This window comes from Eurytemora carolleeae, unplaced genomic scaffold (genome assembly GCF_000591075.1).
Source record: "Eurytemora carolleeae unplaced genomic scaffold, Eaff_2.0 scaffold653, whole genome shotgun sequence".
In the NCBI taxonomy this organism is placed as follows: Eukaryota; Metazoa; Arthropoda; class Copepoda; order Calanoida; family Temoridae; genus Eurytemora; species Eurytemora carolleeae.
Genome location: NW_019396735.1, coordinates 81,647 through 103,323, shown reverse-complemented (window position 1 = coordinate 103,323; position 21,677 = coordinate 81,647). Strand labels below are relative to the sequence as shown.

The 21,677-nt window shown below is 32.4% G+C and overlaps 1 protein-coding gene across 1 annotated transcript; it reads left to right on the top strand.

Moving 5' to 3' along the window:
• Window positions 1-970: 970 nt before the first annotated feature.
• LOC111707940 (calcium-activated chloride channel regulator 2) lies at window positions 971-21,518 on the top strand. Its single transcript, XM_023481130.1, has 4 exons — window positions 971-1,430; window positions 20,648-20,748; window positions 20,988-21,116; window positions 21,419-21,518. The coding sequence occupies exons 1-4, from the start codon at window positions 1,266-1,268 to the stop codon at window positions 21,516-21,518; spliced, it is 495 nt and encodes a 164-aa protein (XP_023336898.1). The 5' UTR covers window positions 971-1,265.
• The last annotated feature ends 159 nt before the right edge of the window (window positions 21,519-21,677 follow it).

The following is a 21,677-nucleotide window of genomic DNA, read 5'->3' as shown; positions in this document are numbered from 1 at the left end:
ATCATAATTAATAATTTTATTGCCCAAAAAATGGCATTTACCATGCATTTTAAATTCTAATTATTGTTTATTTTTACAACTTTAAGTTCGTAACATGTTGCACACGAGGGCCTTGAGGCGAAACCCTCCAAATAAAAGGAGTAAGCTTTATTAGGCAGTCTATATATATTTATGAGTTAGGCTTCGGGGTTGGGAGGAGGGGGTGGGGGGCGTCCTTCTTCAGTTTAAAACAATAAAACTACAAAGAATATCATTTTGCAACTTCTAATTTTGCTCGTGCAACCAGTAGCTTTAAGGTATGCAAACTTCAACAGAGTGTATAAAAAATTTTGATAAATCAACTAAGGTTTTTTCCCCACAAACTCAAATTTTCTGATCTCTTTATCTTTGCAAACTGTTAATAAACAATTTTAATATTTCAAGCTTATATTATTTTATCTTTTAAAATTATAGTATGAATTATCTAAGGTCTACTTCATTGGGTTGCAAAGATATAAGGATTAGAGATGTGGAGAAAAAAAATAAAATTTAAGATCTCGACACTATGCTGATTTCCTTGTAGAGCTTATTGTGAATATCCCAAACAACCTGTAAAGAAATTTTATTGGAACACACTGTATACCCAATTCATATTTGTATATATATATGTACACACACTTTTGATCTATGAGAATTTTGCATAAATATTGTAATACAATAAAAAACATTTAGCTGAGGGCGGCATATACATCGTGTATACATTTATTTACTCATTTAAACAGTATTCATCCGAGAGCTTTAAAGGGACTGTACAAGTAATTGCAAGTGGCCTTAAGACCTTTATATGATCAATAATATTGATGAAAATTGATTGCCGGAAAACTTGAGAATGAAGTGCATGTGTGAATTTATTGCCAATGCACTCAAGTTTGAGCTGGAAAAATAAGGATATCTCTCTTATTGATGATCGGAAAATGGCTTAAAGGATAGCATTGTGAATTGAACATGCCAGTCTTTTTAAATTGAGGACCAATTAAAATAACGTTCACAGTCCCTTTGAAGGAGTTTTATTAAAGAGTTGAACAAGTGCACGATGCACGTATCTATCCTATGTTAGACCCGGGAGCTCGGTTAGTTGCAGCGTCTTCGGAGCGCGTAGATTTTTCTCAGTTCCTCTTAGGTCGCGCAGGAGGAAAGACGTTGCGGTGCGCTCTTGATTTCCGGACGATTACGTGAATGAAACCAGGCATATTTATATTAACGAAACAGTGATGTTTGGATAAATAATGTATTTGAGTGAACACAATATGCGTGTAAAACAAACCGCCAAATTGGTTTTGGTAGTAACTGTACTGTACTGTACACAACACTGTACTGCAAGTGATCTAACAGTAAAAATTGGAGACATTCAACAACCGTACAATTGTACACTGTTCCTTGACAATTTAGAGGTTAGTTTAAACATAAATCAGTGTGTGGAGGGGATTTAAAATACGTTTATCTCTCATCCCTTCATACATGAATATGCATCATCTGACAAAACTAAACTCTTCAAAAATGCAAAAATTGAGGTTTAATTTGTTCTGGGCAACATAATGCTGCAAATAATGGCAACTAAAAATGTAAATAATATGAATTATTGTAATCGTAAAATCTGTTCAAAATATGTTACACAAATTCTTTGATTCGCCCTGAAAAATTGTCTCGTTTTTTAACCTCTTCGTAAGTTTTGAATGTAAATAGTGAAGCTGAAACTTTATGATTTATCTGTCCATAAAATAGAATCTTGTTGGTGCTTGGCAGCCCAGCACACTTATTGAAATTTTTAACATTTTTGGAAATCTTCCAATTTTTTAATACCATCTAACAAAAGCAATTAAGAATGGTTCCATCTGTGTGTTCCCTCTCAAAACACTGTTATTCATAAAATTTAATTTCTCTACAGTGGGATTCATAAAACTGTGGAATAGGAAAACTCTAATTGTTGGATGTTTCTGACAAAATGCTTTAGATTGAAAGCTTATTCAGGCTAGATAAAAAACTGCTCTGACACATAAATAAATAAAATAAATAAATAAAATAAAAAAATAAAATAAATAAATAAAAAAAATATCTGGAAATTAAATGAGTTTAGAAAACTTCAGAATTATAAGAAATAATTTTAATCTAATCATCGCGCATTTATGCAGCAAAAACCAGAAAAGAATTTCTGAAATTTAATTTTGTAATTCAATAACTTCATCATACCTAATCCAGAAAAGAGTTAAGAACTTAAAAGTATTTTTTTAAATCGGCAGTCTCTTTAACATTTTAAATCGGCAGTAATCTCTTTAACATTTTAAATCGGCAGTAATCTCTTTAACATTTTAAATCGGCAGTAATCTCTTTAACATTTTAAATCGGCAGTCTCTTTAACATTTTAAAATCTACAAATTTTCTGTCAACACTTTGATTTTAAAATTCAACATAGGAATAAGAAAATATATGTCCCCTGCTATACTGAATATTTTCCCCCAGGATGTGATGAAAAAATTGCTAGCAGGGGCACAGGGTGTAAATTATTAGAAAATCCTGACTGTGCCATCAATATCGGAATGGATTACAATAATCGAATCCATTTAATCCAAACTGTTTTCGGAGATATTCAATCCATTTAAACTCATCATTTCAATTATTCACTCCCCGCCTTATGTATTTTATAATTAATTATTCCAAAAAGTTTCTCTCACGAATTCGAATCCTATTCGATTTCATTTAACCACTGTAAGAGAGGTCGATTTCGGAAATTCCACTTGATTCACCTAGAAAAGATGATTTTCTCTTTCACAGACGAAAACGAGTTTTTATAACGAAAAATTTTTATTAGCTCACTCTTTGTATGCGATTATTTTTCTGGAGAAATATCACGAGATTGTCTTAGAGCATAACACTCTAAAACGTAATCGTAAAATTTTGTTAAGGAAAAAAATTTTGTTTTAAAATTCAGAAATATCTGTTTTTGGGCCTCAATTGATTCAATCTTTAAAATATCAAAACCAAAAAGAACCGTAATCAGCAGCTTTCGGCGAATCTGTAGATACCCATGTAAGCATGATTTTATCTTGTTTTCTTTTTAAGGCCAAATTTGTCCTATTAACGTCCTAAAGTTGTTTAGATTTTATGCTCATTGCTCCCTACAAATCCTGTTTAAGCATTTAACATTTCAAAATTTGTTAAAATCGACCTCGCTCAATAACAAGTATTTCACCGTGAATAAAATATATTTTTGATATTTTCAGAACTATTTCAATATTTTTGATTTTATATAAATTTGAACACACTCCCCCCTGAAGCGTATTAATCAGCAGAATCAATGTTTGAAGTCAATCAAACCATTCAATTTGTTTAGTCCATGGTTCGAAGTGCAATTTATACTTAATTATCAAGCATATTAGCAGAACCTATACATTCATTCCTTTTAAGTAATAATTCATTTGAGTGTATGTAATTCCCCCCCCCCCTCCTCTTCACCACCTAGATTTTGTACAATATAAATCAGTCATTTGTAAACAAAATCCATGAAAAATTGAAAGTTTGTAAAAGTTTATTATATTTTACGCATTCAACGCTAAATTTCACGCAATTTCTAGAGAAACCGTTTTTATAAAAAAAACCTAAGAACGATTCACAATTGTAAATTGAATTCCTTATATAAGATACGATGTCATTAAAATAATCTTTAAACTTTGTTTTGCTATGTTTTCGAATTTTCCATTCAATTCATAGACAAGCTGAGTATGCTTAGTATCTAAGGTTGCATTTATTTTGTTTAATGCTTTAATAGTGAAAAAAATTTAAGCTTATTCAAAGCACTAAAACATCATTTTTAACATTGACTTAATGCATTTTAATTTTTGAGGGTTGAGATTTTATGAGGGAAAATTCTGGTCGGGGCTTAATAGGCCGCCATATAAACTTTTAGAATATTAGATCATAACGGTCTTTCATAAGTTTTTATATCCATTCTGTCCTGTCCTTTTATAACCCATCCTATTCCGTCCCGTCCTTTTGGCATGTCCTTTTATCCTATTTTGTTCTGTTATGTCCTGTAATGTCCTATCCCCTACCGTTCTTCTATTTCCTCCCTATCCCGTCACGTTCTTTCAAATACCGTCCTTGTATATCTTATTATTTTTCGTCCTGTTCTTTTCAATACTTTCCTATCCCATAACGCCCTTTTCATATCCCGTCCTTTTATATCTCATCATTTTTCTTTTTTTCCTATCCCGTCCTTTTCAATTCTTTACATCCTAATCCTTTACTTCCTATCCCGCCTCATCATCTACTTTCCTTTCTTTCTCGCCTATTCCTCTCTTTCACTTCATATTCCGTCCTTTCCTCTTTTTTTACATCCTATCCCTATCCTATCTTCATAATTACTTTCCTTCCTATCCTGTACTTTTTTCCTTTCTCTTTCCCTCATCTTATTTTCTTCCTATCCCGTCTTACTTACGCATATTCTTCCTATCCCGTCCTACTCACGCATATTCTTCCTATCCCGTCCTACTCACGCATATTCTTCCTATCCCGTCCTACTCACGCATATTCTTCCTATCCCGTCTGTTCGCATTCTAACCTATAGTAAGCATTGTAAGAAGTGTTAATGGTGTTAAACCACCTACAGTCTACAAGTTGTTGAGTATGATTATAAATAGTTCAAAATATTGGCACTAACCTTATCAAACCACTTACTTTCAATACAACATCATTACTATATATAAGAACCCTTGCAACCTTAACTTTTAAGGGACTGTACGCGTAGTGCAAGGAAAGGCTTAAAGATACTAGCATTTTTGTATGTGAAAATAAAAATGTTGTAGATAATACTTTCTTAGCCAAAATTATGTAATTATTCAATCAAGAAAGAGTGAATTGGAAAGTAAACCAAATCTAAAATGTTAAAAAAACTTTCATTTTGAACAAATAATTTTCCTCATGCAATAATTCAGCTTGAACAAGTTTTGGATTGAAATTTAACACCTGAGCCGGGGATAATATTGATTGCATGCATTCCTCTGTATCTTTTCCGCTGGATTTCTTAAATCTGCATTTAATTTTGCAGGATTTTCATAATTTTTATTGCATTAGTTGGATTTCCAAAATTTGTTTTATATTTCTAAAATTTTCCAAAAACTAAATTAATAAATGTTTCAGATTTTCAAAATTTGTTTTATATTTTTGGATTTCCAAATTCTGCTAAATCTTTATTAGTTTGATGGATTTACAAATCTGTAATGTAATGTAATACCTTTGTTGGATTTCAAAAATCTTTAATACATTTGCTGAATATCAATAATGTTTTAAAACTTTTGTTAGAATATTAAATGTGTCCAATGCAAATGTTAAAAAACCACAAACCATGATTTTTTATGTCACTTCAAGTAAATTTGTAAGACATAACATGACATGAGACATGCACCAGTTAACCAGTTAACCAAAGAAATCAAAGTTAGGACACTTCCATTTTCCTGACTACATTACACGTAGACAATTTTTTTACTAAATAAAACATTTAAATTTTTTCTCTTTGAGATGTTTTTTTTGTTACTTTTTTATCCTTCTGATAATGCGCTTTCAAATGTTCAACATTTTCATTTATTGCACGGTGATTTATATGTCCTATTAGTTAATTTATTGCACGGTGATTTAGATGTCCTATTAGTTCATTTATTGCACGGTGATTTAGATGTCCTATTAGTTCATTTATTGCACGGTGATTTAGATGTCCTATTAGTTCTCAGTACACCTTCAATTGAGTTTATTTGGACGCAGGCAGGACATACTTAACTGAAGAAAATGTATCTTGTACCTGGGTTTTGATCTGTTTTGAGCTCACAACCTCTGAGTTCATAATTGCAATAATTTTTTCTGTAAACGAACACGTCCGTGCAGGGGTCTCGGATAAGAGTGGGCCTCTGATGAGAGGGGGTCTCTAATGAGAGTGGGTCTCTAAGAAGAGGAGATCTCTAATGAGAGGGGTTTTTGATGAGAGGTAAGAAAGCTTTATTTTGCCTTATAAAAAGTGCAGAAAATAAGAATGTTTTCTGTGAAGATTAATTTTGAGAAACGTGATTGCTATCTATTCTCTAGAAGATTAGCTAGTTCTTTTTAAAATCCTATTTTTGTTTCTCTAATCTGAATCCCAAGACTCACGTTTAATTAAGATGTACACTCAACAGTGTGTTTGAAAAAGTAAAAACAAAGTTTTAAAAAGATTTAACTTTTTTCTTGGAAACTTTAAATATCTTATTCAAAGTTTTTTTTGTCTAAAATTTGGCTCAAATTTCTTTTTCCACCCTGTATAGTGTTGTTGTATGGAAGAGGAACTTGAATGACTTTAGATTATCTCACGGGGTCTTCAGTGAGAACTGTGCTATGCATTCGTGGTTTTCAACCGAGAAGAGGGAGAAGAGGGTTTCTTTTGTCACAACTCAAATATAGACATTTTACAGTCTACACTCTACAGTCTACAAAACGAGTACGAAAAAAATTAAAATTGATTTTTTATTGTTTCATCATTTTTATTGTTTTATTTTACATTTTTTCAGAGGATTTTTTTCAAATGCACTGTTTCTTATCAAAAGTTAAGGCAATTTTTTTTCTAATCCTTTTCTCTTAATCAGTAACATGCCCTATATTAAATATACATGTTTCTAATCTCTAATAACTAACATACCCTATATTAAATATACATATTTCTAATCTCTCTTTAAAACTATTTATGTATCTGTTTTGAATGCGCTGTAGAAAATTACATTTGAATGATTCGTCACTTTCTTTATGCTTAGATTGCTGGAGGAGCCGCCCTTTAAGAGGATTCAGTATTCATTCTAACCTTCCTTTTTGATTAATTGATTTCTTTTCCTGCTTAGCTTCTTATTTCATGCCTTACTTCCTATTTCCTGGCTAGCTTACTAATTTCTGTATTCATTTCAACCTTCCTACTTGAATATTTGATTTCTTTTCCTGCCTAGCTTCTTATTTCATGCCTTACTTCCTATTTTCTGCCTAGCTTCCTAATTCACGTATTTTTCCAACCTTCCTACTTGATTTGTTGACTTCTTTTCCTGCCTAGTTTCCAATTTCATGCCTTTCTTCCTAATTCCGGCCTTACTTCCTAATTCCTGTATTCATTCTAACCTTCCTACTTGATTAATTGATTTCTTTTCCTGCCTAGTTTCCAATTTCATGCCTTACTTCCTAATTCCGGCCTTACTTCCTAATTCCTGTATTCATTCTAACCTTCCTACTTGATTAATTGATTTCTTTTCCTGTCTAGCTTCTTATTTCATGCTTTTCTTCCTATTTCCTGCCTAGCTTCTTAATTCCTGTATTCATTCTAACCTTCCTACTTGATTATTTGATTTCTTTTCCTGCCTAGCTTCCTATTTTATGCCTTTCTTCCTAATTCCTGCCTTCTCCCTATTTACTGATATTCTTCAAACCTTAATTGATTTTTTTACTGCCTAGTTCCTTGCCTGCATTTTTTATCAGGCGTTTTTTGTTTAACAAACACCTTTTAAATAATACCTAGTTATATAAACTGATATCAAATATGTTTTAAATACCTTCCTTCTTGCCTTTTCACTTTGCAGTTAGTATTTCTATCTTTCTGCCTGATATCTGATTCATTCGACTCGTCCAATTTACTACTAAACATATATAGTCCAATGAACATAAAAATCAGCAATTGTGCAGCGTAAGAAGACCTATTTCACTCAATAGGTGAATTAATAAGTGTCTAGTATAACTATTTGTTTTGTAACAACATCAAATACACTTACTTATTGCATAATTATCGTCTTCCTATTCCACAGTTTTCTGGTTATCACTGTATATTTATATATTACATATACAGAGATATATCTTAGACTAAACCTTCCTTGTCCTTGAGCATAAAAAGAGAGCATTGAAAGCTTATATCCTTGCATCCTTTGAGTCCAACATCCATAATACTATTTTATTGGCTGGATTGCGTAACATTTCTTTTCATTATATCCTACGCGAATATGCGTAGCGAAGGTATGAACCTCTGTGCATATTTAGTTTTATTGCTTTTATGACGCAGTGTGATATTACACAGTGAACCACAGAGAATATGGACAATATTTTCTAGTTTTGAGGGTTGGACAGGGGGGGGCAGGGAGGTATTAATAAAGGGGGGGGGGCGCAACAGTGTGTTCGGAAGTTTCTGTCTGTTAGAATACGTGTTTACATATCGTTCTTTAGTATAACAATCATTCAAGGTTATTCAAATAGATGGGAACACATTCTTAGATATCTGTCTGTTTGTTCGTATATCTATCCATCTGTCTGTATATCTGTATTATTTATGTCAATTTGTCTACATATCTGTCTATATTTGTCTTAATGTCATTTTGTCTATCGGTCCATATACCTGTCAGTCTGTCTACATATCTATAAATCTTTCTATCTATTTATCTATCTATCTATTTATCTATCTGTCTGTTTATCTGTCTGTATATCTGTTTGTCTATCTGGCTATCTATTCTGTGAATAAACATCAAATATATATATTTATCTATATAAATATCTATTTGGTTGCCTAAACCTTTATATTTATTTAATACTGACTAAGCAAGCCTAAATTGAAAATCTACCATATTGCTCTTTCAAGCCAACCTAACCAAAATTATATATCATACATAACATATTTTTAAAAAGAATACCCGTGTTATAATTTTATTTCTTCAAATTTTTCACTGGTAGAAACTGAGCGACACAATAAATATGTTGAGAATTGTCCCTCAAAACTCCCAATGTAAGGTTTTCAAAAAAACTATATGTATTTATACATCATGTTAAATTTGACCCCTCTTGTATAAAATGTAAAGTCAATTTTAAAATCATCCCCCTCTTCTGGAAAAGTCCGACGGTCCCCCCCTCTGGAGAAATCTGACGGTGCATGAAATTGTCTCCAAACTGGGGGAAACAAATTTAGATTTATCTGTTGATAATAGGAGACATCTAATGGGTCCACTCAGCGCTCAACTATGTTGATTTATCAGTCAATTTGTGTCTTTAAGTTTACTCGTAATAAATAAAATCTAGAAGCACTTACAGCACATTAAATAGATATATAGTTCTCAATGTAGATTGTAGAAATTCTTTAAATTGTTTACATTAAAGGAACTGTACGCGTACTTTTAAGTGAGTCTCAAAATATATGTCTGATTCACAATGGTACCCTTAAGACTGATCAAAATTGAGAGAGATATCCATGATTTCGTTTTGAAAAAATTGATATTTTATAAGTGGTTTCTCAATAGAAGTATGCGGAATGCTTGCTATCGAAAAAATTGAGAAAATAATTAGAATTAAACATTTTTAAGCTTTAAAAAAAATGATATAATTTTTTAACAGGTTTTAAGATTACCGTTATATATTTAGATATGGCCCTTTTTAAATGAAGGTCCACCTTAATTTTAACCCTCTTTAGAATATCTCCTGAAAGCTACTTTGATTGTATTTTATCTCCTAGAAGCTACTTTGCTTGTATTTTATCTCCTGGAAGCTACTTTGCTTGTATTTTATCTCCTGGAAGCTACTTTGCTTGTATTTTATCTCCTGGACGCTACTTTGCTTGTATTTTATCGCGTAAGAGTCAAATTGTTATTTTACCGCTTTTTCCCCCAACGAAATTTAAATATTTAAAATGTTAAATTTATAATGCTTTGCGACTGAAATTTGTGCATAAATCTATTATTTTTTTTGCATTAAAACATTTATTTAAATTGCAAGAGTATGATAAAGAATAACGTGAAACATGTGTTTAAATTGGACAAAATCTATTTTATTAAATTGACACAAATAGTCCATTGAATTTTCAATTATTGTCCATTGTCAACATTTACACACACGCTGACAAGGATAAGGACTGGAGGTCTTAAATTTAACAGTTAAAGTTAAAATACATTTAATCATGAAAAAGTTACTAAAAATAAATATATCATCGGATTCTTCATATCTCTCCAGTGTCTGTCCTGATAGTGTATTGTGAGTGTATCTCTGAGCACGAAGTTATAAATCTTGAATTTTATTAAATTTCTCTTCGTAGAACTTGTCTTAATAAAGATCATACCGGCTTTATTAGGCATAAAGCAGTTGAACCAGAGTGTAAAGCAGTGCCAAGCAGAGTGCTGTGGGGTCTCTTTGGATCTATATCTTGTACGCGCAAAATGTGCTTGTTCTTCAGAGCTGCAGAGATTGTTACATAAAGCTAGACAGATTACGATACCGCTTCATCATCCGTTTAAGTCTCCTAAGATCATTTGAGCTCGAAGGTCGTCCTTGCACAAAGCTAAATGACAACAATAGGCAGACGTTGAGATAGATTCTTCCGCTATAATTAATTGATTGATTGAAGGGATAAAAGGAATGGACAGGATGAGTATTGGATAGACAGGATGGAATTCGAGAAGAAGAGGAAGAAATAAAATCAAGGTTTATTTGACTGTTTGATTGCTATATCAAGAGGGCGGGGTTGTCTGTGTGTGTGGGGGGGGGAGGGGGGAAAGGATGATTACTGCTTACTGCCTAATATTAGGTGTGTGTGAGAAGCTAGGCGTAGGGAGGAAAAGTTGATGATTGATGTCTGATACGTGTGAGTTATTTCTGTTTATTTTATACACTTGGATAGATAGATAGAGGAAGAAAGAAAGAGACAATAGAAAACTGAAAATGGATGACATTTTATCCATATTACAGTGATGACCAGAAAAAAATGGAGTAGGAAGACCATATTATAGAAATACTTGAAATGGGAACAGTTAAATCTGGGCAATTGCTGTGTCTCATGCTCATTGAAATTTTTAAAGCTATAACTTGATTTTAAAAGTCGTTTTTCTATTTCAGAGTTTCCTGGTTATCACTGTAAAACTGCGAAAAAAGCCTTAATTTTGGACGGCATGAACAAATATTTTTTTTTAGAATATCTTGGATGAATAGCACAACCTGCACAAGTAATATATATATATATTGGATGAATAGGACAACCTCCACAAGTAATGTGTGTGTGTATATATANTATATGTATATATATATATTGGATGAATAGCACAACCTGCACAAGTAATATATATATATATACTGGGTGGGTTGAATATGTGCAAGCATGGATTTGCATACACAGGCCTATATTTGGCTTCAATGCAGTTAGGTCCGTTCTTAATGGTCTTTCAGACACCCCTCTACATTCCCCCTCTATTTCAATACTTTAGCAACACCCACCTCCTATATTGTATTTAAGTTATCTAGCCCCCCCTCCCCCCCAACGCTCTCACACTTAAATCAGGCTTTTGCCAATTACTTCTTTAAACTGAAACTAGAAACTAGAGCTCTGCAGTTTTTCACATGTATGTTATACAATTATACAAAACAATTGAACTACTCTACAGCTGCCATACAGGAATTATGGTAAAGTTAAACCAAAGGCTAAGTCACAGTGACTCTTAAAAATCAACGCTGTCTTAAGAATTAATGCATAATTTTCATAGCTGTCTGGATCCTATGCTTTCTTTAGCTAAGTTCCCCCCTTCTTCCTCCTCCCCTCCGATCACTTTATACTGCAGTTCTAGATGGATATAATATATACGGTTCTGAATACGTTTACGATTAGATATATTTTAAGCCTAAACACTTCCATATAAGGGCATTGAAGTATATATGTTACTGTATATAAGCCGGGGAGGAATTCAAAATTAAAGATTAGACAAGGATCTCAAATCAAATAGTGTTTATTTAGGCCTAGCTTATAAACCTACCCAGAGCTAGGGATAGGCAACGTATTGTAAATAAAAGGTCCTGGTCAAGGATGTAATGAAAGGAAAGTTATTTCAGAAGTGTACACATCTTTTGTACTGCAGTGTACTGTCTCTGGGCGGTAATGTAAACACAAGACGGATGTCAAAGCCTTACATGGAATCCATCTTTCACATAAAAAAATCAATGAAATATTCTGGTCATAGGAAACTATTATGTGAATTATTAAAATTATCAAAATTTAATGCTTTTAACCTCCTCGAATACTAGACGAACACTGATGCATCTATTCTTGTTTACAAATTTCGCCCAAAGAGAACTGGTTTCAATGTGTACGCAGAGTATACACGACCGCAATTAACTTTCCTTGCATTACACCCTTAGTCCTGGTTAAAATCTAGTGAGCCTTACCTTTAAAACTCAGTTTTGCCCGTTAAATGAAGTTTTTTCCTATTTGCTATTAAATACTTTTTTTGTTGTGCTCTATATCTTCAACCTGAAAGTACAGAAAGTCGTTTACGCTATCTTTGACGAATTTTAGCAGAATAGTTAATTTTCTGAACCCCCATTCCTATATATTGCCAGAGGGTGTACAGTAAAAAAGGTTTTAGACAATATGTATTTAACTTAACTTTGTTCATGTATTGATTATTAAAATATTGAAATATTTTCATAGATACCAGTTAAAAAACTCATAACTCTTTGTTTTAGAGAAACTTTCTGAAATACAAATTCTTTTGTTTCAATGATTTGCTATGCCAGACTCAAATACTTAGTCTTAAAGTATTCAAAATTTATAACATTATAGTTTTGCACAGAGTGAGAAGGCCCCCGCAGGGAAGGGTTGGGGGGGGGATAGGGGGGTTGTGTCATGTATACATACCTGTATGGTCTACCCAGTATAACCGTATGCAATAAAAATGCCAGCTCACATCGTGCAATTGCAAACAGACAAATAACCTAAGCAATCAAAGTCGGAAACAAGACGCCCCCTTCTCATCTTCTCCTCTCATTCTTTCTTCTTGTCAATATTTTTCTTTACTTTGCATTTTTATTCGACTTCTTTCTTCATTCTTTTTCTTCTCTTTGCTTTTTTCTCTGGCTTATCATATACCTCCTTTTTCTACTTTTTCTTCTAATTATACTTCTTTTCCCTCATATTCTTCTTTCTCTTCCTTCTCTTCTTCTCATCCTTTCTTCGGTGCCGTGACAAACTCCTGAAAGACAAACTCCTGAAAGACAAACTCCGAAAAGACAAACTCCGGAAAGACAAACTTCTGAAAGACAAACTCCTGACGAGACAAACTCCTGACGAGACAAACTCCTGAAAGACAAACTCCTGAAATTATGAAATTTTTCTCTGAATGAAATTTGATAAAATTCATAAACTTTAGTGTTCCTAATATGAGTATATGGTGTCGGCTACATAAGTATTCATGAAGCTTTGCAACACCCCTGCTGCACATTTAAATTCAAAAACATTATATGACCAAATTAAAAACTTTTTAGCTATTTCTATCTTGCTGTTTTTAAGTCACAGGTTTTATTTTAAACAGTAGTCGTCGTACATATCAATACAATGAAGATTTTAAGTTTCTTCCAAGCTTTTAAACAGAAGAAGCTCTTAACATTTAAAAAAAACGTTTTCAATTAACAGGTTCTCTGGTTACTTGTAAGCTTGTAATTTGAAAAACGCTTGTTTGGGATCAAAGCATTTTTACTAAAATGTCGTCTTCATTGTATTGATTTAATCGCCAACCACTGTAGATTCTTTGAAGCTCTTATAAAATTCTACGGAAATCTCTTAAGATCCTAAAAAATCCAAATTTTCTTTAGATTTTATCAGAGTTTTCGATAGTTAGAGCACATAGATAGGATTTCTTATACAGTTAGCCCTATACAACTACGGAATAGGAAGATTTGATCAATATCATGTAAGTTTGATTTTGTTATTATTCACAAAAATTCATTCGTGGCTTAATAATCAACGTTTACGATGAAAAGGGTTTGTGTAGCCTGCATGGATCCCACTAAATACGCCTAGATAGATATTTGAAAAGTGTCATTTTGTGATTATTGTCTGTTGTCTGTCTGTTTGTATGTTTGACCTGGGGACCCGGGAACCATTAGAAATGGTTGAAAATACCTACAATAAAAACGGTTTCGTATTCCCAGAATAAATCGTTTATAAATTGCACGCAGCGACGCTCTAACCTTTAGTGATATAAAGAAAAGTCATATAGGAAACGAGTGGGTGNGGGGTGATTATTGTTATGATAAGGGGGGGGTCGATTAAGTGTTAAACTACTTATACTTCTACTAAAAACAATTGCCAAAGTTGAAATATCAAAGGTTTAGAGTTTTTGTTAAGTATCAGTTCTTTTGATGCAACATCGTTGATTTTAAACTTTTGGGTAAATGCAAACTAAAGAAAATTCTTAAACCTATTTCAAAAATTGTACATATATCTGTGTAAACTTTATAATGTAAGAATATAATTTTATGTCGCGTGTTACTAGACTAGTTTTTGAACTTCCACGGGCAATGCCGGGCACCTTTTTTAGTATCTATTTAGTAAAAATAAAGGCCCATGGCCTAGACTACATAATGCTTGTAATAATATTTTAAATTATAAAAAGTGAATACAATGGAATACACGGCATTCTTCATAAATTCTAACAATGCCCTGTATTTAAACTAATCCAATATGACGACCTCTAGAATAAGTCTTGAATATATAAACTGTTCCTGGAATTGAATATTAATTATTTGATCCCAACCCTGCTCCCTATTATCTATTTCCGTTTATTCTTGAAATCCTCCCCTCGTACTTCCCTCCCCTTTTCCCCATCTCCCCTCTCCCTTACCCCCCATACAAATTAATTTCCCCCAGTTATTAAAATCTCTTTAAATATCTCCCCCCCCCTATACAAATTAATTTCCCCAGTTATTAAAAATCTCCCTGTTTCTCATATTTTTCCCCTTGTTCCATCCTATATATATATAACTTTGGCTATAGTTCAGCTTTTTTTACGTTCCCCATAATTTTTCGTTTCCTTTATCATCTGTTTACAATTTTTTCCCTTTTCCTTCTCTTTTCTTTTCCTATACCTTTTATTTATCTTCCTTTCCTTTTTCCAAATCTTTCTGTTCCCACATTTTCTTTTTCTATATCTTCCATCTCTCTTCCCATATCTTTCCTTTCCCATATTTTCCTTTCCTATATCTTTCTTTCCCATATTTCTCCTTTTCTTTATTTTTCTTTCATTTTTTAAATATCTTCCTAATCCCTTTTCCCATAGATTTCCCTTCCCATATATATATATATCCTGGTTCTTTTTACTTATATCTTTTATATTTTTCTTTTTACAAATCGTCCCTTTCCCATGACTCTTTTTTTATAAAATCTCCCTTTTCCCAATCATCTTAATTTTTCCCATATCTTCCATTTTCCTCCCTCTCTCGTAAAGTTCCTTGATAAGTTTTATATCAAATAATTCTTCCAACATTCTTTACAATTCCTTTCTCTAGATTTCTTTTGATTCTCCCCATTTCTATGCATATTGTTTCTATATTGAATAATGTTTATTATTTAGAAACAATTAGATTTTTCTAGAATGCGCATTGTTTCGGTTTAACGTATATGCATGCCTTGCATAGAATTTAAGAACTTGTCTTCCTGCTTTTGCATTCGAACCTCCCTCCCCCGTCNAAGCTCCCCCCCACTCCCCCCCCTAACCCAGTGACACTTTAGACAAGAAACAAGCGTAGTTTTCCAGAGGAAAAGAAATCTCGACATTTACGCACTTTTTACGCATTTCCAGTTTTTACGCGCATTTCACGTCCCCACTTCAGATACATCTTCATTCTCCAAATAAATTGAATTTTCGTTTGGAATTTGTTACTCGAGCAAAAAATGACATTTTGCAGATAGGATTAATCTGGCAAATATATACAGGACAGGGTGTGCCAACAAACTTGGGAATTTAGTGACGAATTCAATATAGTATTTTTCAATAATTCTTTGATTTAGTAAAAAGATACCTACTGAGAAAGCTGTAATCTGTAAGATTTTCGTCTGCTTTGTTCACATTTTGTTTGTGCATGTTTTGACTGTATACGGTTGTAACAAGAAAATTGCAGTATAAAATCAGAGTAAACTTGTCCACCTTCACTGTTTATCTTGCAGTGACATTTTAAACACATCTTTACAGTCTTTAACCCATTTCATAAAATAAACTTTAGCAGACATAATAATATTATGGCTTTTGAAATTAGGTATTACAATGCTAATTCATAACTAAGACGATATCGAATTCGTCACTGAATTTCCATGTTTTTTGGGACACTCTGTACATACTCAGACACGATGGGCCAACTGTAGCTTTAAAGGGACTGTACACGTACTTTCAAGTGACTCTCCATTTTAGGATTGGAATGCTATGTGTGCCATTTTTGGCCCTATAATTTTACAAATCAGATTTCATTAACTACATTCTGGAAAGAAACTGATTCTGATGATATTCTCCTAACATATTTTCAGTACGATATATTTCAAACTTTGACTATTGATCTGACAGAATTCATAGTTTGAAAAAGAAATGAATATCGACTTCATCATGTTGCAAAGATATAATGATGTGAAAATAACACTATGAGTAATCAGTTCCGACATCTCTAAAGAAGTTGCACGACAATTTCTTGAGAGGGCAGGTCGATGAGAAACTAAAGATTCTCATCTATGAGGAAATCTCATAGAATAAATAAAAATATTATCACAGCAACAACAAAAAAAATGTTTAAAAACAATGTTTAAGAAAAGTCCAATGCAGATTAAATCATGCATATTCAGTCTTGAAGTCAAGGTTGTATAATAAGGTTGCTTACTCTCAATGCGCTCAAAAGTACGGAAAATGTTGTCTCCTTAGCATAGATAGATAAAATCCTCATTACGTCACTGATTATATAGGAGATTATGCTAAGGAGACGACTTTTTCCGCACATTTGAGCACATCGAGAGTAAACAACCTTATTATACAACCTTGCTTGAAGTTGTGACCAGATTTCTAAAAGTATATTTACGTGCTCAACCTTTATCATGATGGCCCTAGATGTCCTTTTTTAAGTCCATATTTTTAACAAATAAATTTTTAAACTTGACTATCAGGTTCTGTGATCATCTAATCTTTACTCCTACCATTTCCTAGACTACTCGCTAGTAGGTATATATATGCATATCTTTGACATTTCTTATTAGAAATTTTTCATTTTTCATGGAAAGTGAAATTAAAAGTTTTAAATTCTTACCTCACATATAAAGTACACTTTTTATTGTTAAAAATAAATTTTACTCTCACAATTCTTATGAAACAATTTTGGTATTACACAATAACCATGTATCTTTAAACTATTTAAGGATTTTTTTATATCAATTTTCAACTTTCTCAAATTTTACTATAATGAAAACGTGAATAAAAATCAAGATTTTTCAAAATTAAAGACAAAAATATGGAGGAATGGTTGCAGAAATAAAAAGGAAAAAGTGATTAATTAAAAAAAATCCAAAAAGGAAAAAAGCTAAAAAGGAAAAAAAGGAAAAGAGCTTAAAAGGGAAAAAAGAAAAAAATAGATGAAGCAAAATTAGAAGTGTAAATATTCAAAAGAGAAAAAAGAGAAAATATAACTTAAAGTGAAAAAAATCAAGAGATACAACACGGAAAAAATACAGGGAATATAAAAAGTGATATAAAGAAGAACGAAATAGCGGGAAAATAAAGATACTAAAGGAAGGGGAGGGTTCCAAATGATAATTGGCCGGGGACGTTTTACACTTTAATGATTTTTTCAGCATTAGCTCTGGGAAACCAAGAGCAAATTATTGATTTTGGATTTATTACTGTTGTACATACTGTACAAGCAGGGTGTCCCATACAGCACTGCTTGCATTTATATAATATACCGTAAATATACTGTTGTACATACTGTACAAACAGGGTGTCCCATACAGCACTGCTTGCATTTATATTATATACCGTGAATATACTGTTGTACATACTGTGCAAACAGGGTCTCCCATACAGCACTGCTTGCATTTATATAATATACCGTGAATATACTGTTGCACATACTGTGCAAACAGGGTGTCCCATACATGGGGCCTTTGATGTAATTGAAATTGTAACATGCATGATTCACAACGACACCCTTTAACCCCTCTTCTGAGTAAGAACGATATTTTTGTCTTTCTCTTAAAAATTGATAATTTCTAATTAATGTTTATTATTCTGAGTGTTTTGAGGACTTTTTTTTAAAGAAAAACAATGAAATCTTCCCAAGTTCTGCTCAGATAAAGATGTAGAGGTACCGTTGTTAATCGAGCATGTCATTTTTTATGCTCATTCAAAATGGCGTTAACGGTCTCTTTATTCAATTTATAGAAAAAAATATCTAAAGAAAATGCAGTAAAATAAGCTTTCTAAACACAAAAAAATTGGAATTTTTTGAGACACCTCACGTTCTTTGGTCACTTTATACTTTTCACATAATAACCCTGTACATATTTTTCACATTTTCACCCTGTACATATTTTTCACATAATCACCCTGTACACATTTTCAAATACTTTATTTTTCTGCATAAACATATACAACATGTGGCTACACCATTAAATACAGAGTGGTTCTTTCATACCTTCATACTTGCAAAAACAACGTAGAAATCAACCCACATTAAACAAAAGCTCATTTATTTTTTTAGTTTAAAATCTAGCATGTTTTCAGACAAACTCCTCTCCTAAAGAGCTATTGATAACAATAATTTTAAAATCTCTACTCAAGTTTTTTTGCTCTTGGTTGTAAAATGAAAAGCCTAAAAGTCACGAGCTCGCAAAGTCGTACCACTAATTCCACCTAAAATAAGCTTTGTGCTCATTTTGTTCAATAAAAATCTTATATTTCAAAAAACAATCTTTTAACAAGTAGATGTTATCCCAATAGCGCTTGTTTCGTTATTTAAATAATTAGCTTTTTTCAACCTTTTTATCTGTGTTCTGGATTAGTGCGTACGCATGTTTAAGGTGTATTGCGTATATAATTACGCAAAGGCTAAAGTGTGGTCCAAGCTTAATACACGTGTTCAACCACATATACGCTCAAAAACTAACCAACATGAAGCCTAATCTTACCATTCAACTATTCATACAGACACATCCTTACACCCTGCAATCCGTTGTCTAGGTGAAAGGGGAAGAATAAGAATAATTTATATGATATAATAAAACTTCAAATATTCTTTTCAGCAATTAATTGTTGCAGCTATATCGCTTCGTTTTCGCTTCATTTATTTTAGCGAAAAAATGTGAAATTTAGCAAAAAAGTTTACGAAATACGACCGAAAATTTTCGCATTTTTTCGCGAAAAGTGATTTCGATCGCTGGAAACCATAGGATATATTTCTGCTCATCGGTGATTTTGTCAACGTTCCATTGATCAATGAAACGTTGAATTGCAATTTAACGTTTTTTGATTATAAGGATTTCTTTTGCGTATTTTTTTTATCTTAAATTATAACATCCAGCCAAATGGCTTAAACATTTTACAGAAATCGATTTAGACGAGATTTTAATGTTTATTTTTGAAATTTAGATTGCAATATTTTCCTTAATGCAAGTGCATTCGGCCAATCTTTGCATATTCACAGTTGATATTTGCAAGAAACGAAAATTCAATCTAGCTTTAATTTAGAATATTTAGTCACAGTTATTAGGCACATTTAAGGGGCGGTTTGCGAAATTTCCAGTGACTGGGGAGTTTCGCATGCCCGATTCACATTGGTACCCTTTAAATCTTCGTTTTTTGAATCCTGGAAACCCCGGTTTAAAATTCGGGATCACGTGAGATTTTGCAGTCACTCCCTTTAAATATAAAACTGCAAACCAATAAAGTAAGTTTAATAAACATTAAGAATAATTTAAAAATTTTGTGAAGCTTGCTTTATTTAGTATTTAATATTTATTTAGTATATTTTATAATACTAAAGGGTGTCCCATAAAAAGTAAGATTAAGCATTCAAAAGTTTGAAAATGGTTCACAAATTGAAAAAATACATTTTTAAATACAAAAAAAGACTTGAAAAGTTATAATTGCTAGTTTTAAACCACACTAGGGTGTACGTATATATATATATATTTGCACCTATTATGGGCGCCGCAGTAATCAATATTATGATCCTATATAACTAATAAGGAACACAGTCGATATATGCACTAACTATGCACGCTGCCTGTTTTACACTGCTTTAACTTCAATCTACGCCTGTGTAGTGTATTCTAACAATCATAAAATCAAATATTTTACTCTTAGAAATGTATATAACTAGCTTGCGAACCCAGCTTTGCCTGGAGTTTTTTTCCCTAGAAAAGTCGACCCACTTAATTTAGAATTGCTGTGTTACATCATCAAATTTTGAGGCAAATCGGTCGAGGGGTTCCTGAGTTATAATTGGACATCCAAACATCCAAACAGAGATTACTACTACATATAAATGTAGATGAGAAACATTGGCATAAAAACGTACTTTTTGTTGCTAAAGGAATTGAGCTTTTGCCCCAAACTCAAATTTTCTAATCCCATATCTTTGCGACCTAATTTGTTGTAAACCTTGAATATTTCAAACTTAGATCATTTGATAACAGAATTCTTAGTTTGAAATATCTAAGGTTTACGACATTCGCACGCAAAGATAAAGACAGTAGAAATACAGATTTTGTGGCAAAGACTCAATTCCTTTCGATATTTGCACATATGTATCTTTAGATATTTGATTTGCATTAATTTTTCCATGTTTTCAGGTTTTGCTGGACAAAGCTGTCAGCTATGTGGACGATATTGTTAGACAAGTCCCGATTCGTTCAGTCCAGGTCCTTGTACCCAGACATTGGGATTTCTCAAGGTATAGTTTATTCTTATCTTTATTATAATTTTTCATCATTGTTGTATCATGACGTAGATTTCCTTGCTTCTATAAGTGTTAAAATAAAGTACAGAAAACCCCATGCCAATATGCACTCGAGTTATCAAAGATATTCCTAATTTGAAAATGGTCGTAAGACACTCTTTAAATAAAAAAATCAGTTGAAATAAGTTTAACAGTCCCTTTAAAGAGACGGGATGAAATATTGTACTGTTTAGGTGTAGTCTACAGGATGGTGGAAGAGGACCCAGAACCACCACCTATGGAAAGAGTTCTGGAGATTTGGATATTCTCATTGGAAGTTCAAATCCTGGATTTCAAAACACACCTTGGGCTCTGCAACATAGGTATATACTTTAAATACACCTTGGGTTCTGCAACATAGGTATACACTTTAAATACACCTTGGGCTCTGCAACATAGGTATACACTTTAAATACACCTGGGCTCTGCAACATAGGTATACACTTTAAATACACCTTGGGCTCTGCAACATTGGTATTCACTTTAAATACACCTGGGCTCTGCAACATAGGTTTACACTTTTTTTCAAATAGCTTTTTTTTAGTTTGTTCCCATTCTATTGTAGGAATATTACATTTTTATTCTAATAATTTTTAAAAAAAACTTTTAATTAAATATACTGTAGGGGTTGTGGGAGAAGAGGTTTATACGTGAATCTGCCTATAGAGTTCATTGGACACAAGGATACAATCCTCAATTCAGAAGATAAAGGTAGACACTTTTAATAAAAGTTAGGGAACTGAATGCTCGCCTCAAAATCTATATTCTTATCTCTATATCTTTGTAACCTTTGCTATTTGACATGTTAACTTCTACTATTTGATATTGTAAAGTTCATTGTTTAAAATATCAACAGTTTTTTGATATGGTTGCATGATACATAG

Coding starts and splice junctions, on each gene's coding strand:
- LOC111707940 (XM_023481130.1), top strand. CDS start 1,266: ATGTATTTGAGTGAACACAATATGCGTGTAAAACAAACCGCCAAATTG. Junction 20,749..20,987: donor AGACATTGGGATTTCTCAAG/GTATAGTTTATT, acceptor TGTACTGTTTAG/GTGTAGTCTACAGGATGGTG. Junction 21,117..21,418: donor CCTTGGGCTCTGCAACATAG/GTATATACTTTA, acceptor AATATACTGTAG/GGGTTGTGGGAGAAGAGGTT.